The sequence below is a fragment of the Staurois parvus genome, unplaced genomic scaffold, assembly GCF_062004578.1.
Source record: "Staurois parvus isolate SC_StPar_1 unplaced genomic scaffold, SC_StPar_1.0 ptg000152l, whole genome shotgun sequence".
NCBI lineage: Eukaryota > Metazoa > Chordata > Amphibia > Anura > Ranidae > Staurois > Staurois parvus.
In genome coordinates, this window is record NW_028317948.1 from 2,605,931 (window position 1) to 2,620,082 (window position 14,152).

At 42.0% G+C, this 14,152-nt stretch overlaps 1 protein-coding gene across 2 annotated transcripts in view; it reads left to right on the forward strand.

Annotated features, from left to right (window-relative positions):
- The window catches only part of POLR3E (RNA polymerase III subunit E), an 83,162-nt gene that overhangs the window by 66,341 nt on the left and 2,669 nt on the right, over window positions 1–14,152 (forward strand). For both annotated transcript variants that reach the window (XM_089674800.1, XM_089674801.1), the window contains 2 exons: window positions 9,627–9,704; window positions 11,799–11,924. In XM_089674800.1, the coding sequence (XP_089530926.1) occupies window positions 9,627–9,704; window positions 11,799–11,924 (204 nt within the window). The remainder of the gene's footprint in view (window positions 1–9,626; window positions 9,705–11,798; window positions 11,925–14,152) is intronic.

The following is a 14,152-nucleotide window of genomic DNA, read 5'->3' on the forward strand; positions in this document are numbered from 1 at the left end:
TAAAAAAAAAAAGTGTACAGGGAGACTTGACTGAAAGCTATGCAGTGTCAGAAAACTTATGAACTACACAATCAGATTTAATTCCAGTGCCAGACAAACATTTTTCTGTGCTTTTAGACTTCTCTATCAGCTATACAGAAACAAATTATTAAAATATAGAAAGCTGTCCATACATTTCTTATACTGCATATGCTAGATGTAAGTTCTGAGTGAACTATTTAACCTGGTGAATTTTTTAAGGGATTTTGCAGCTTTTCTATACCCAATCTATGAGTTCATTATTGGAAAACAATCAGTTTTCATTCCACATGTGAAATTTTTTTCCCCAGAAATGTATATCTTAATTGTACAGTAAAGGACACGGACAAATAGTTCTCTGACATGCATAGGCTCCTACCCTCAAGTCATTGGAAACTTTTGAGAACACTAAAACTCTACCCTACTCTGTGAGTCCCCTGTTTTGTTCTAATGTCGTAATGTCATCTTCACAGAGAAGCCTCTCTTAGCTTAACTAGTTTATAATTTTCCTTTTATTTATCTTCAGATATTTAATTAACCACTTGCCCTCCAGAAGATTTACCCCCCTTCTTGAACAGGCCGATTTTTGCGATACGGTGCTGCATTACTTTAACTGACAATTGCACGGTCATGAAACGCTGTACCCAAATTAAATTTATGTCCTTTTGTTACCCCACAAATTGAGCTTTCTTTTGGTGGTATTTGATCACCTCTGCGGTTTATAACTGCTCACTGGGGCTTGTAGATCGGTTGGTCTTGTAACATTTCACAGCAGAAGCAATCCTCTGGCGGCAATAACCAGGATCCTCCTGCGCTTTAAAAAGGAAGAGTACCTAACTTGAAGCTGCCAACACTCAAAACTGATACCTAAACAGTATTAAATAATTACATAAATAGTGCAACGCTCATTCACAATTACTATAAAACTAAACCTCTAAATGTGAATAAATACACTCTAAAGTGCAAAAGATAATTCAATATAATGCCAAAATGAAATAATGAATGGGTATTAAAATTAAATATCTAGTGCAAAATAAAGTACCGTATTTTCCGGCGTATAAGACGACCCCCTACTTTTCCTGTTAAAATATAGGGTTTAAGCTATACTCGCCGTATAAGACTACCCCTCTTCCAAGGCACACCAAATAAAAATGAAAAAACATCAGATTTGATTTCAATATGGTATGCTATTTCAGTATGGTATTCCAATGATGGGGTGCTATTCCTCCCACTGACACCAATGATGAGGCACTACTCCTCCCACTGATACCAATGATGGTACACTATTCCTCCCACTGACACCAATGATGGGACACTATTCCTCCCACTGATACCAATGATGGGACACTATTCCTCCCACTGACACCAATGATGGTGCCCCATCATTAGTGTCAGTGTGTGAGGAATAGTGCCCCATCATTAGTCAGTGGGAGGAATAGTGCCCCATCATTGGTGTCAGTGGGAAGAATCGTGCCCCATCATTGGTGTCAGTGGGAGGAATAGTGTCCCATCATTGGTGTCAGTGGGAGGAATAGTGCTCCATCATTGGTGTCAGTGGGAGGAATAGTGCTCCATCATTGGTGTCAGTGGGAGGAATAGTGCTCCATCATTGGTGTCAGTGGGAGGAATAGCGGCCCATCATTGGTATCAGTGGGAGGAATAGCACCCCATCATTGGTATCAGTGGGAGGAATAGCACCCAATCATTGGTGTCAGTGGGAGGAATAGCACCCCATCATTGGTGTCAGTGGGAGGAATTGCGCCCCATCATTGGTATCAGTGGCAGGAATTGCGCCCCATCATTGGTGTCAGTGGGAGGAATTGCGCCCCATCAGTGGTGTCAGTGGGAGGAATTGCGCCCCATCATTGGTATCAGTGGCGAGAATAGTGCCCCATCATTGGTGTCAGTGGGGAGAATAGTGCCCCATCATTGGTGTCAGTGGGAGGAATAGTACCCCTTCATTGGTATCAGTGGGGAGAATAGTGCCCCATCATTGGTATCAGTGGGATGAATAGTGTCCCATCATTGGTATCAGCGGGAGGAATAGTGCCCCATCATTGGTGTCAGTGGGAGGAATAGTACCCCTTCATTGGTATCAGTGGGGAGAATAGTGCCTCATCGTTGGTGTCAGTGGGGGAGGAACAGTGCCTCATTGTTGGTGTCAGTGGGGGAGGAACAGTGCCTCATTGTTGGTGTCAGTGGGGGAGGAACAGTGCCTCATCGTTAGTGTCAGTGTGGAGGAGGAATAGTGCCCCATCGTTAGTGTCAGTGGGGGAGAGGAGCGGCTGCTCCTTCTTCCAGTTCGGCCGCTTGATTTTCGTGGGGCCGCTCGGCTCCGCCTCCTCGCTGGTGATTGGTCGCCTGTGTGCCTTTCCAGTGCTGGCGCCCAATCACCGGTGAGGAGGCGGAGCCGAGCGGCCGCGTGACCATCGAGCGGCCAAACTGAAAGAAGGAGCAGCCGCGCTTCCTGGACCGGATCGTCGTGGGACCGGAGCCAGGTAAGGTACAGCAGCCCCTCTGTCCACCCCTGTACTTAGTGTCCGTTGGAGGAGGAGGGGGGGCGGCGCCGCACCGCACCGCCCCTCGAAAAGTGCCGCCCTGACACCTGGCGCCGGCTCGCACCAGCGTATGACGACCCCCGACTTTTTAGAAGATTTTCAGGGGTTGAAAAGTCGTCTTATACGCCGGAAAATACGGTAACTCATAAAATGTGTATACACACACAAAATGATGTAAACCCCTTTACAAACTAAGGGGATAATCAAAAGTGCTAAAGTGCCAAATAAGTGTCCACACTTTGGGAAAGCTCAAAAAATCAAAAAGTCCATACAGCAAACAATATGTGCTAAATACGTTAATGCAGTGTGCAGTGGTGCTTTATAATTCCGTGACCGTGTCAGCACACTTCTTCTATTACGGCTAAAATGCCTCCTCACCTCCTCCCGGTGACCCCCAGGGGCCAAACAGCTTTCAGGATCACCCTGGATCCTTTCCCAAAAGGGCTGGTAACAATCCTCATGCAGTGGATCTCCTAAAAGGCTCCCGTCGCCCTCTGGTGGCAAGCGCCCGTGTGGCAGAAGTGCAAAATCACATATGTGATTTTGCACAGGAATGCCCTCCTGTAGCAGTAAAACTGCTATAATGCAGATGTTAAGTGGTTAATGCCACACTGCTTTCTAATGCCCCAGGTGGAAGCAGTGCATTCAGATTGGCACAGCCTCTGTAAATCCCTGAGAGCTGTACCCAGACCCTACTTTGTGGGGACAGCCTCTAGTGTTGCACTGGCCACTGGATCATGTGTGGGCACTCACCTCAGCACTTGAGCCCGATTTTAAAGATCTAAATTTGGCTGGTTCATCAGGGATCAGCTGAATTTCGATCATCTTTGGAAATCCTTTGCCTGGTGTGAACACAGGCAATTAAATCCCATAGATTACTCCGTGCCTCACATTCTGGCCTTCCTACAGAGAATGGACAAGACCTTTTGGCTTTGCTATTTCTTTTTTTAAAAAAACAAATTCAAGGTGGACCTCAAACCAAAAATCCATCATTAGATGATGTGGCTGTAATAGTGGTGTTCTTCTCAAACCAACCCCCCCCCCCCCAATCGTCTGGTCAGTACCACACCTCCAACATTTAAGAGGCTCCCACTCCGAATCAATGAGCATAGGGGGCACCTTTGGACAGCAGCACAATCAGCCTGGGGGGAGGGGGGGATTAGATGTACTTCTATATTTAAATACCCTAAACAAGTAGAGCCAAGCTCCAGCTAATGCTTTTATTTTTTTTCCCTTTTGGGATAAGTGTTTTACATAAATAAAAGCTGATCATTATAGGCACCCCTTTCAGTGGTAACTGGTTTGGTTTCATTCCTGAAACTGGTACATCTGGAAGAGATTTTGTTCTTTTGAAAAACACACTGGATCACCAGCTAAAAATAAAAAAAGCTTTAAAAAGAAAAAAATAACAAATACAGCTATCACATCTAAAAATTGGTAAGCTGAAATATGTTTGCTTTTGGGTTTAATACCACTTTAAGCCCCCCTTGCAGCACCCTGTGCTTTTTGAGATCTCACTATGGTTCTCTGCTTGCAGACACCACCATTTGAACCCATCAGGGATATTCCCTTGTTTGCATCACATTTGTCAGCTGTGTCTCTGAGGTGGTGGCTCTCTTGTAAGGAGCCCTTACTCATCCTTCACAATGACAAGGCAGTCTTACGCCCAAGTTTGTTTTTTGTTCCTAAGGTGGTATCCCTCCAGTCTTCAACCTCAATAAAGATAGAATCTTACCATCTTTATGTTCTACTCCAGAACATCAGAAGGAAATCTCTGCTCATAGCCTTGACATAGTCAGAGCAATTGCAGTCTACCTCAAAGCAACATTTTCATTAAGGAAGACAAATTCCCTTTGTCCTTCCCTCAAGACCTCTCAAGGGACACCCTACATTCCAAGTCCATTATCGCTCGTTGGATAGAAAATGTGATCTCTATAGCTTATCCTCTCAAGAACAAATGTCCTCCCTGCCCTTTACTAACCCTTTCCACCAAATCGGTGGAAATTTCCTAGGCTTTCTGGCACCAGTCCAGTGTAGCCCAGCTGTGTAAGGCTGCCACTTGGTTCTCTATTCATACTTTTTCAAAGTTTAACCAGGTTGATGTCCAGTCTTCTGTGGGTGCAACCTTTGGCAATACGGTTCTTACAGCAGCACTCTGAAGTGAGTTGTTTTACCCTTGCTGTTTTGGGGCCTGTTGCACAGTTCTATTTGCTTTGTTGTTGGCCACCCTTCTCATTCATACTGTACAATTACGATAAGAGGAATTTTGATCTACCTGTAAATTCCATATCTTGGTGTACAGGACACAGTTCACCCTCCATTCCATTCTTTTGTTGCTCTGCATTGCTTGCCACAAAACGGAGGACTCAGAGTAGGGTAATGTTATAGAAAAGGCACGCAGGGGGGCATCTCCTAAAAAGCTTGCCAGTCTCCAGTCACCTGAAGGCACGAGCTTATAACCCAGGATCTATGAATACTTTGCTGGTGTCTTCTACTGTACTCCAAGATATGGATTTCCTTTAGATTGTAAGCTCCACGCGTAGGGCCCTCCGATTCCTTCTGTACTTAAATGTATTGTTGCTGTATTGTCTCCCTTTATATTGTAAAGCGTTGCGCAAACTGTTGGCACTATATAAATCCTGTATAATAATAATTTACAGGCAAGTCAAAATAATTTTTTCATGAAAATAGCTTGACTCCTAAATACAAATGACAAAATTGTTTTCAGGCTTAATGATGTAAATTGAAGATTCAGTTTATTCAATAGATTCATTATTAATGAGTTTTCATTTCTCTGTGCCTATGTTGGGGGGATTTCCTTCATATCCTCTTCAGATAACAGCAGTCACTTAGAGGAAAAGGAAAATTTCAATAAGAAATTCTCCCCTGTGCTACAAAAAAAATGTAGTAATTCTTCCACTGACCAAATGAACGATCATAGGATCAGCATCAAGAGAGAAGTATTTAGCTAAAGTAATAAAACTCAGTGAATGTTTTTTTTCAGATGACCTCAATACAGGCACTATGACCTAAACAAAGTGCTCTAAGTAGCCAGGGTTATAAATCCCTGTGAAAAGGTACATTGTTCCAACTTGGTAAATAACAAAGTCTTCACATAAAAGCACATTCTTGCACTGCAATGAATCTGGTGTGCCCTTTAATCCAGGCTTGTACCCATTGTAATCATGGGATTTCTAACTATATGAAAGCACCTCTTCAGAAAATTATACCAGATTGGTAAAATAAGCCTGGCCTAACAAGTGTCTGAGGTAACAGTAGTGCTGAAGTGCAAGTATCTGTATTCAATTATCTGTGTATGGCAAAAAAAATGATCCCTGTGGAGCTTCTTGGATCCAAAACCTTGGATGTTCACAGGGTTATAAGGTGGAACAATGTGAACAATCAAGAATTATCCATATGATGCAGTCTGTTAGTAAAACATTAACACAGCAGTTCTCCCTGCTGTACCATAGTTTTATTACCTGTTGATCCTGCCAGTAGATCAGTTATTTTCTTCCTTTAAAACTCAACAATACTGTTCATTCTGCAGTGAAATCGCACAGGTACTTTTAAAAAGTGGAAATTATTGAAAGAAAAAAAAAGGCAGACTCTTTGTTGCAAAAGAGACATGATGTGTCTCCTGTGCAATAAAATAAACTGTCTGCCTGTTTGCAATTTTCTTTAGGATGTACAATGAGCTGTGAGTTGCCAGGAGTTGTGTCATGCAACTCAGGCAAGTAGAATGTCCAAGGTTTTCAAACCTGGAAAAAGACCAGATGAAAATGATGACACCAGCGAGGGGATGTGAGTTTAGTTCTGCTTTAAATGGAATTTTTGTAACAGTCGCAGCCGAAATCCAACATTTTTAAAAGTGGAAGTAATGTCCTTTTAAAAACCGCAAAAAGCATGCAAGGTCTCTTCTGCAGTTCAAATGCAATTTTAGTCAAAACCTAATTAAGCTGTAAAAAGAAAAAGGTCTATACTTGCCTATTATAAGGTGCTCTGATCCGGTCACATGATCTCTCCAGCAGCGGCTTCAGTCTAGAGGAGAGAATGGCAAAAAGGGCTTCAGGGCCTGGGCAATAATGTCACTCATTGGCTTACTATGGGCAGCCTTTATCGGCTGTCCCTCTACACTGAAGCTGCCACTGGGACCCAATCGTTAACTTCAGAATAGGTAAGAATAGGCATCTTTCCTTCAACATGGTAGATAGAGTAGGTTCAGAATGAGGGTGGGGGCTGGTTAAGTCTTAGGTTTGTTTTCATTGGAATTACAATTTAAAATGGAACTTTAGATCCAAACGTAAAAAAATTCAGACAGGCGGGAATTTTAATTCAGACGAGACATGCTTGGTATCTCCTATGTTAAGGTTCCTTACCTGCCTGTCCAGGTAAGGAACTGGACAAATTCAGCAATTCCAAATCTGATTGAATATCCGCACATGCACGAGAGTGACATCATCCCCGGCTGGCGATCGAGACTTGGAAGCCAGCAGCCCAAAGATGTCAGCGGCTGGGCGGGGAGCTCCTGGATGCTGCATCACTGGAGTTTAGGTGAGTATAGTTCCGCTTTAAGCCCTGGTTCACTCTGGTATGACTTGTCTTGTGCTTTGACAGTTTCAAATCGCATGACAAGTTGCACTCTATTGTTGGCAATGGAACCGTTCAATCGTGGCAGGTGTGACTTCATCAGAGTCGCACCAATTTTGAAAGTAGTTCCTGCACTATTTTTTGTGATTTCAGGTGCAACTTGCATAGAGATCTGTTTCTTAAAGTCCCACAGATGTCTGCCAAGTCACACTGACAAGCTGACATTCAAGTGAATTCGCACTATTTCAAAGTCGGATCCAATGTGAACCACGGCTAAAGGAAATGTACCTTCCTACTTGTATTCTTCTTTTGAATGTACATTGCACAGCTCGGGGTACATTCTGGCACAGTTCCTGTGTGCTGGGTTAACTGCAGCCTGGAAGTAGAAGGATTGGCTAGTTCTGCAGAGTTTAGCTGAGCTTTAAGCAGTTACAGCAACATATATTTTTCTTTTGGATAAAAGGTTTAAAGTGAAACATTAAGATCCCCAGAGATAGCTCTTTTTCAAAAGATACCCTCAGGAATCGATAAGAAATTGATCCTTTACATAATCCTGGCTGCAAGAATCACTATTGCTAAATATTGGAAGCGATCGGTGATACCATTCGACTATGTTAAAAATAAACTGAATGGATCATGGTTAATTACAAACTCACCTGCATTCTCAATAAAAATCTGTCACTCTCAACCAAACTGTCAGACCATTAAATGGCTGGTGTCATTACTGATAACATGTACAGCAACATGGCAGTTGAAGATCAAACAGAGGCTTTGGCTAAAAATGATAGAAGGGTTTAGTTCCACTTTAAGCCACGTGAGTTTAAATTGACCATTGTTGGCACCTCTGCCAGTCTAGTGGTGTTTGTCTCTGCCCTGTAACTGCCAATATTGCTTGGTCTGTTAAAGGAAGTGGAGGAAGCAAACCTGATATACTCACTGATCTACTCACAGGATTAATAAAACAAATACACGGGGGGGGGGGGGGCATAGGAAAAAACTGTATTTAAAGCAGAATTCTGGGCAAAATTTTCTTTACATGTCCCTGTTGCTGATTTCCTACCTTCACTGAATGTCAGTCATCTCCTGGTTCACTCAGTAGTTGCTCTGAATTAGCCTATGCATTTTCAAATCAAACTGTTAATTCTCTTTGGTTTCCAGTTTGTAAGACTGGTGGCTGCTATGCCTCCTATTCCCCCAGCCACCGGTCTTGGCTCATCCTTTCTGTAGTTATTTCTCCAGGAAGCAGTGATGTAATTCAACCCCACTTCCAGTGGAGGGCAGACTGAGACTCTCAGACACATTTAGCATGCACAGGCCTAGTGTACCTGCCCACATTCACTACAGTTCCCTATGGTTGGACGGGAACTGTAGTTTCCTTTTTATCTCAGAGAGAGAGAGAGGGGAGATGATAGGATGTAATCCCTGCTGTTACACCTTCTCCTTGGCAGAGAGATGCTGTTATCTTTTGGATTACAGAGATGAGATAATGGAAATTCAGTTAATACAATTTTGAAAATCCTTACCATTTACAAGAAAAGTGTAATTTTTTTGTGTAGGGGGGAGTACTAATGGGTGATTTTTTTTTTTTTCAGCCTATCTCAGGGTTCTTTAATTATAGGAACAAACTGCATTGCATGTATCATGCTTGATTTAGCCCACAGTTGCACTTTAGCTTTTCGTTCAACTGTCAAATAGCAGAAAATGAATAGTTAGTGGAGGCACTTGCATTTTACATTTGAATAACAGGTGTAAATTAACTGAACAATAGAAATCTATTAAATTCTATATCCATGTTGCTTGAGGAATCTCTCCTGCTGGCTGTTCTATTCAGACAAATGTAGCACCTGTGGCTGAGTGTTAAAAAAGTGACTGCTACTGATATTATGATGTTTTCAACAGTTGTTAAGCTGTCCAGCTTAACTTTGCCTAAAATATTTCTGCAATAACACCCATGCTCAAGTGCAAACATATTGCGGTATCTGCAAGTACTTGTCTTACGCTCACCACATGTTCCAATCTGATGGTCCCTGTGGAAATTCTTGTACCTTTGGTCAAAGCTAAACACAAGTCTTGACTTCCATGGAGACAAAGATCAATTTTTGTCTCTGCAGGGAAATGCATGTTATGTCTATGGGCTTCCTCAACAGTTTTTGTACTAGGAAAAGGCTGTTTCAAAGTTATCTTCTTACAGCACCATGTTGTATTCCTAAAATAGGTACCTGTGTCAATGGTATCTGCTGTACATATTGACTTGACTGCCCATGGGCCAGTAGTATGTAGTCATGATGGGAATGGGAAAAAATTAGTCAAATTGATAGAGCCACCTTTCTGTCATATTTGTTTTACATGAGAATAACCCAGTGATATCAAGAGATTAAAACCCTTCATATAGTATATTTCTAAGATTAAGACTTGTCTTTGTGTTCACCCCATCCTTTATTCACAGAGCTGTCTTGTTAGTTTCCTCCTCAGAGCAATGCTGCCCCTGACGAACAGAAGGTTTTTGCCCTGTGGATCAGTGGAGATGAATATGACAAGGTGAGAAGCCTTGCACATTTCCTTTTTGATGGTTAAACAATGCTTTTTTATTACATGTACTACAGTTATTGGACAGTATTTTAGCATGTGTTGCGTTCTTTCATTTTTATTTATAACCTGAATGGACAGCAGGGGAAAATAACTGGACAATAGCCAGTTTTTTTCAGATGCGGTCTTTTTGAGACCCACGTTGTTAGGGGACTCTGGGTATATAGAGCTCACAGCTATCCTAACTGGGAGAATAGCAAGAACTAAGTGTCCTATCACAAAGAGCAAGAAATGGAGAGATTAGTTAGGGTGAGGATATTTGTTGCTAGTTTGAGCTTTACTTAAACCACTCCCTTGATGGATATGCCAGCATTTTTGCTCCTGGTCTCCACTGCATCTTTCAGTTTATATTCAGTTTAAATTAATTATACAGTACAGGACACAGGCAAAGTATCCATAGACCCTGGGTTATAGGCTCATACCTTCAGGCAATTATACATTGGCAAAGCTTTCAAGGACGTGCCTATAACCCTGCCGTGAGTCTGCAGTTTTTTGCTAGTGTCCTACGGTTATCGACCTTTTCTTCTCCTTTGTAGAGAATTCCCTCTTAGCTTAACTCCATTGTTATTGTGTTTTACTTACCTTCGATTCTTCAACTTTTCAGTCACCTTTCACTGCCATCTAATACCGCAGGTAGCAGTGCATCCTGGTTGGTATAACCTCTTGGAATGTTTGGTAGTCAGCTGCAGGGTTCTATACAGATCCATGTCCACGGCCATGGTCCATCTCAATGGAAACCAGACACTGAAGACCGCTTAGAGGGTATGACCCTGGTGATGAACAGAACCTGGATTTAGATACAGTCCAGTATTGTGGACAGTAAAGACATTCATAACAGCTTTGTTGACATTGTGATCATGTGATCGCATAGCGCGCAGGTGATCCCCCAGTCAATCAAAGCAGCTGGGTACCGGCAACCGCAACCTGCTTTGTCAGTGCCCACCTGAAAGTATGAGCCTACAACCCAGGATCTATGACTGCATTGCTTGTGTCTTGTACTTTACTCCAAGATAGAGGAATTTGGCCTACTTGGAAATTCCATTTTTTTGATCTCCTGAAAATGCTTCACACCCACTACTGGCAAGATTTTTTTTTTTTAATCCAAATGGCTATTATTGTCAAAAAACAAAAATGAGATCAATGCATACAGGATATAGAAAAAAATACAATCACCATATACAGTGCTAACCCATGGATGCTCAGATCCTTCGACATTTGAAAACGGCAGTCAATAAGCATATATAGCATTGAAATATAGGGAGCCATAATAACAAAACATAACATTAAAAGCCATAAACAGGTCACCTGGGGCACAATGTTAGGGATCAGTGTGACTACACAATCACTAACAGAGGGATAATGTAACGTGTCTATATAGCGGTACGGTATCACACGTGTAATGGCCTATCCATTATCAGTTGAGATGGGGCAAGCCCCCCACAGGACAATAATGCCTTGCCAGATAGTCTGAAATTTCCTATGGGCATTACAATGTTTGTGAGTTATTCTCTAAGGCGTAGTGAATTAACATAGTCTGCCCATTCGTTTCTGGTTGGTGGGACAGAAGACAGCCAATGTCTTGCAATTAGTTTCCTGGCCAGATATAGTAGTTTAGAAACTATAGTATACTATCCGGGTTGTTGTGCTTCCTAATCTAAAGCGCCTAGTAGGCAAGTTAGAGGGTCCTGTGGAATGCTGTATTGCAATGCTAGGGAAATTGTAAGGCCTCTTTCCAGTACTTTTTTCAATTTTGGGCAACACCAGATCATATGGATAAAGTCACCCCTGTGTGGCACTTAGAAGAGTCTCTCCTGCCCCACTGGTGCAGTTTCACAGGAATCCTATAAGCATGGTGGAGAATAAATAATTGTGATAATTTGTGGGAGGCAGAGAGAGAGATCACTGGTAGACTCCAGGGCAGCATCCCAGATGTCACTAACAATCTCCCCGATATCTTGGGCTCATTGTGTTCTACTACGCAAATTGGCAGGATCTTGTACAGTACTGGCAAGATTAAATAATTCCTGTCTTGTTCTGTGGCTTTAGGAAAGGCAAGCTCTGCTGGAACTCTTCTCCAAAGGACATCGTCTGCGCAGGAATATGATCCAGACAAGGTTGAGCCAAGAATTTGGAGAGGATCTCACAAAGCAACAGCTGGACAAAGTGCTGAAGGTATGAAGTGTGAATGGAATCAAGTCCTTCAAAAGCACAGTATGAATAAACTACCTTAATTGGCTTAAAGGCTCAGCCATGTGTGATTAGAAGGTGAAATGTTTTAACCTGGCAGTCATAAATGTCATTCACAAACATCAGTACATAAAGGACCAGATTTCATATAAACTAGGATGTTTACATGAACTTTATTTAAATGTAAAGGGGAAGAACTGTCTGTATTGTCAGTATAAGGCCCTCTGCACACAGGCGTCATAATTTACTGATGTTTACTCAGAAACTTCTGATGCCTGTGTGCAAGGGGCCAAGAACAGTATGTAAAGACCTGAGTAATGTTGTGTATAGGTGAGTAAAGGTGTGTAAGCATATAGGCAAGTAAAATTCTTCTCCATTGCAAGACTTATAATATACTCACTTATACCTTGCATAAGCAAGTAAATGCACAAGTAAATTTATTTTATTTATTATTTTAGGTACTTATATAGCGCCGTCAATTTATATATTGTACATTCTCATCAGTCCCTAACCCTCAAGGGGCGTACAATCTAAGGTCCCTAACTTACATTCATACATACATGGGACAATTTAGACAGGAGCCAATTAACCTAGCAGCATGTCTTTGGAGTGTGGGAGGAAACCGAAGCACCTGGAGGAAACCCACACAGACACAAGGAGAACATGCAAACTCCAGGCAGGAGGTTCCTGTGACTGGGATTCGAACCAATGACCCTAGTACTGCCGGGCGGAAGTGCTCTGAAATTACTGCACTGAAATGAAAAATGTTCTATGTTTGTATTATGGAAACGTACTCAGCGTCGTATTACTGATCTTAACTCAACTGTGTGCACTGTCTCCTAGACAACAATGCATCTCATTTCAGATCAGTAAAAAAAACTGAGCATTTGTTACTTCCGTGTGCAGCAGGCCTAATTTTCCAGAGGAGGTTTGAAAGTTAATTTAATGGTCAGATTCCTGTGAAAAACCGACAATTATTCTATCACGTTTTCAGTTACAATGCCGGCAGAGCATAATGATTACTGCTAGGGACTATAGCCACGGGTAGTAATTGCATACAGGCTGGTTGTATTGAAGTTGATCGATGGATCAACTTCAGTACAACCAGCCTGCCCATGGGTGGATCAAATGTTGGTAAGTTCCTGCATTTTGGAATGCACGGCTAGTATACAGTGTAGTATGTTGTTGTGTTTTTTTTTTTTTTTTTCTGGGAATGAAGCATCTGCTGGTTGAAGCAATGATATTTTGATGTATACTGCACACATGAATTTAATAAGTGCATGATTGCTTTGTTTAAAACCCTAGCATCTGTATAAAGTTTGCATTTATACAATTACATACAGACTGGTATATGCTTAGTATTTCAGCACAGTGATTTGTACTTTTCTGCTCTTTTATTGGTGTAAGTCTGTGGTCAGCTTAGACTTATGTTAACTCAATTAACACATTTAGGTGCTTTATACTGTAATGAATTTGACCTCACAGAAGGAGGATACTGGTTATACTTCCTGATTCATAGTGGCTCTACAGATCTGTACATGAAATAATATCATTGCTTGATGGCTGAGCTGGCAAGGAAATATGGGGAAGTGAAAGTATGTACTCATTAAAAATACTCAGTTCCCATCAAGTATCCTTTAGCTAATACTACCCCTGCAGATTTTACAAAATATTACATGGGGACACACGCATTTCTCTTCCTGTTGCCTGCCAGCCTTGACTTCTGTTTACATCCTGCTGTGATCAAGAGGCAACTGCTTCTGGGAGCCACTAGGGGGAACTCTGAACAAGCCATTAGCCTAAGCAGGGCTGCCTGTATCCTGAATTGTCTAGAGTTCTTCCAGAGCACTGATTCCAACCTGCAGACCTTTGGCACCTACTGTGCAGCCCTCCGGGCCCCTGCCGACAGTTTTGGGGCTTACTTAAGCCAGTAAAGTAAAACATATTTGAGTGTCTTAGTAGTTAAGGATTTTGTTTATTTGCGAGTGCCTCACTTTTTCTCTGTGCTGCCAATTCCATTTTTTTTTTGTAATGAGCTTTTCAAGGGAATTATCAAGTATGGCACAAGTAATTTTAAGAGATCGTTCCTTTACAAATAAAGGCTTACTACCTGTAACCTCTAGCAGTCTTCTGCAATGTGTGTCCTGGCTATGACTGTCTCTTGAAGCTCTCTTCAGTCTCCAACGACTCCTATAGCATAAGATGAAAGAATG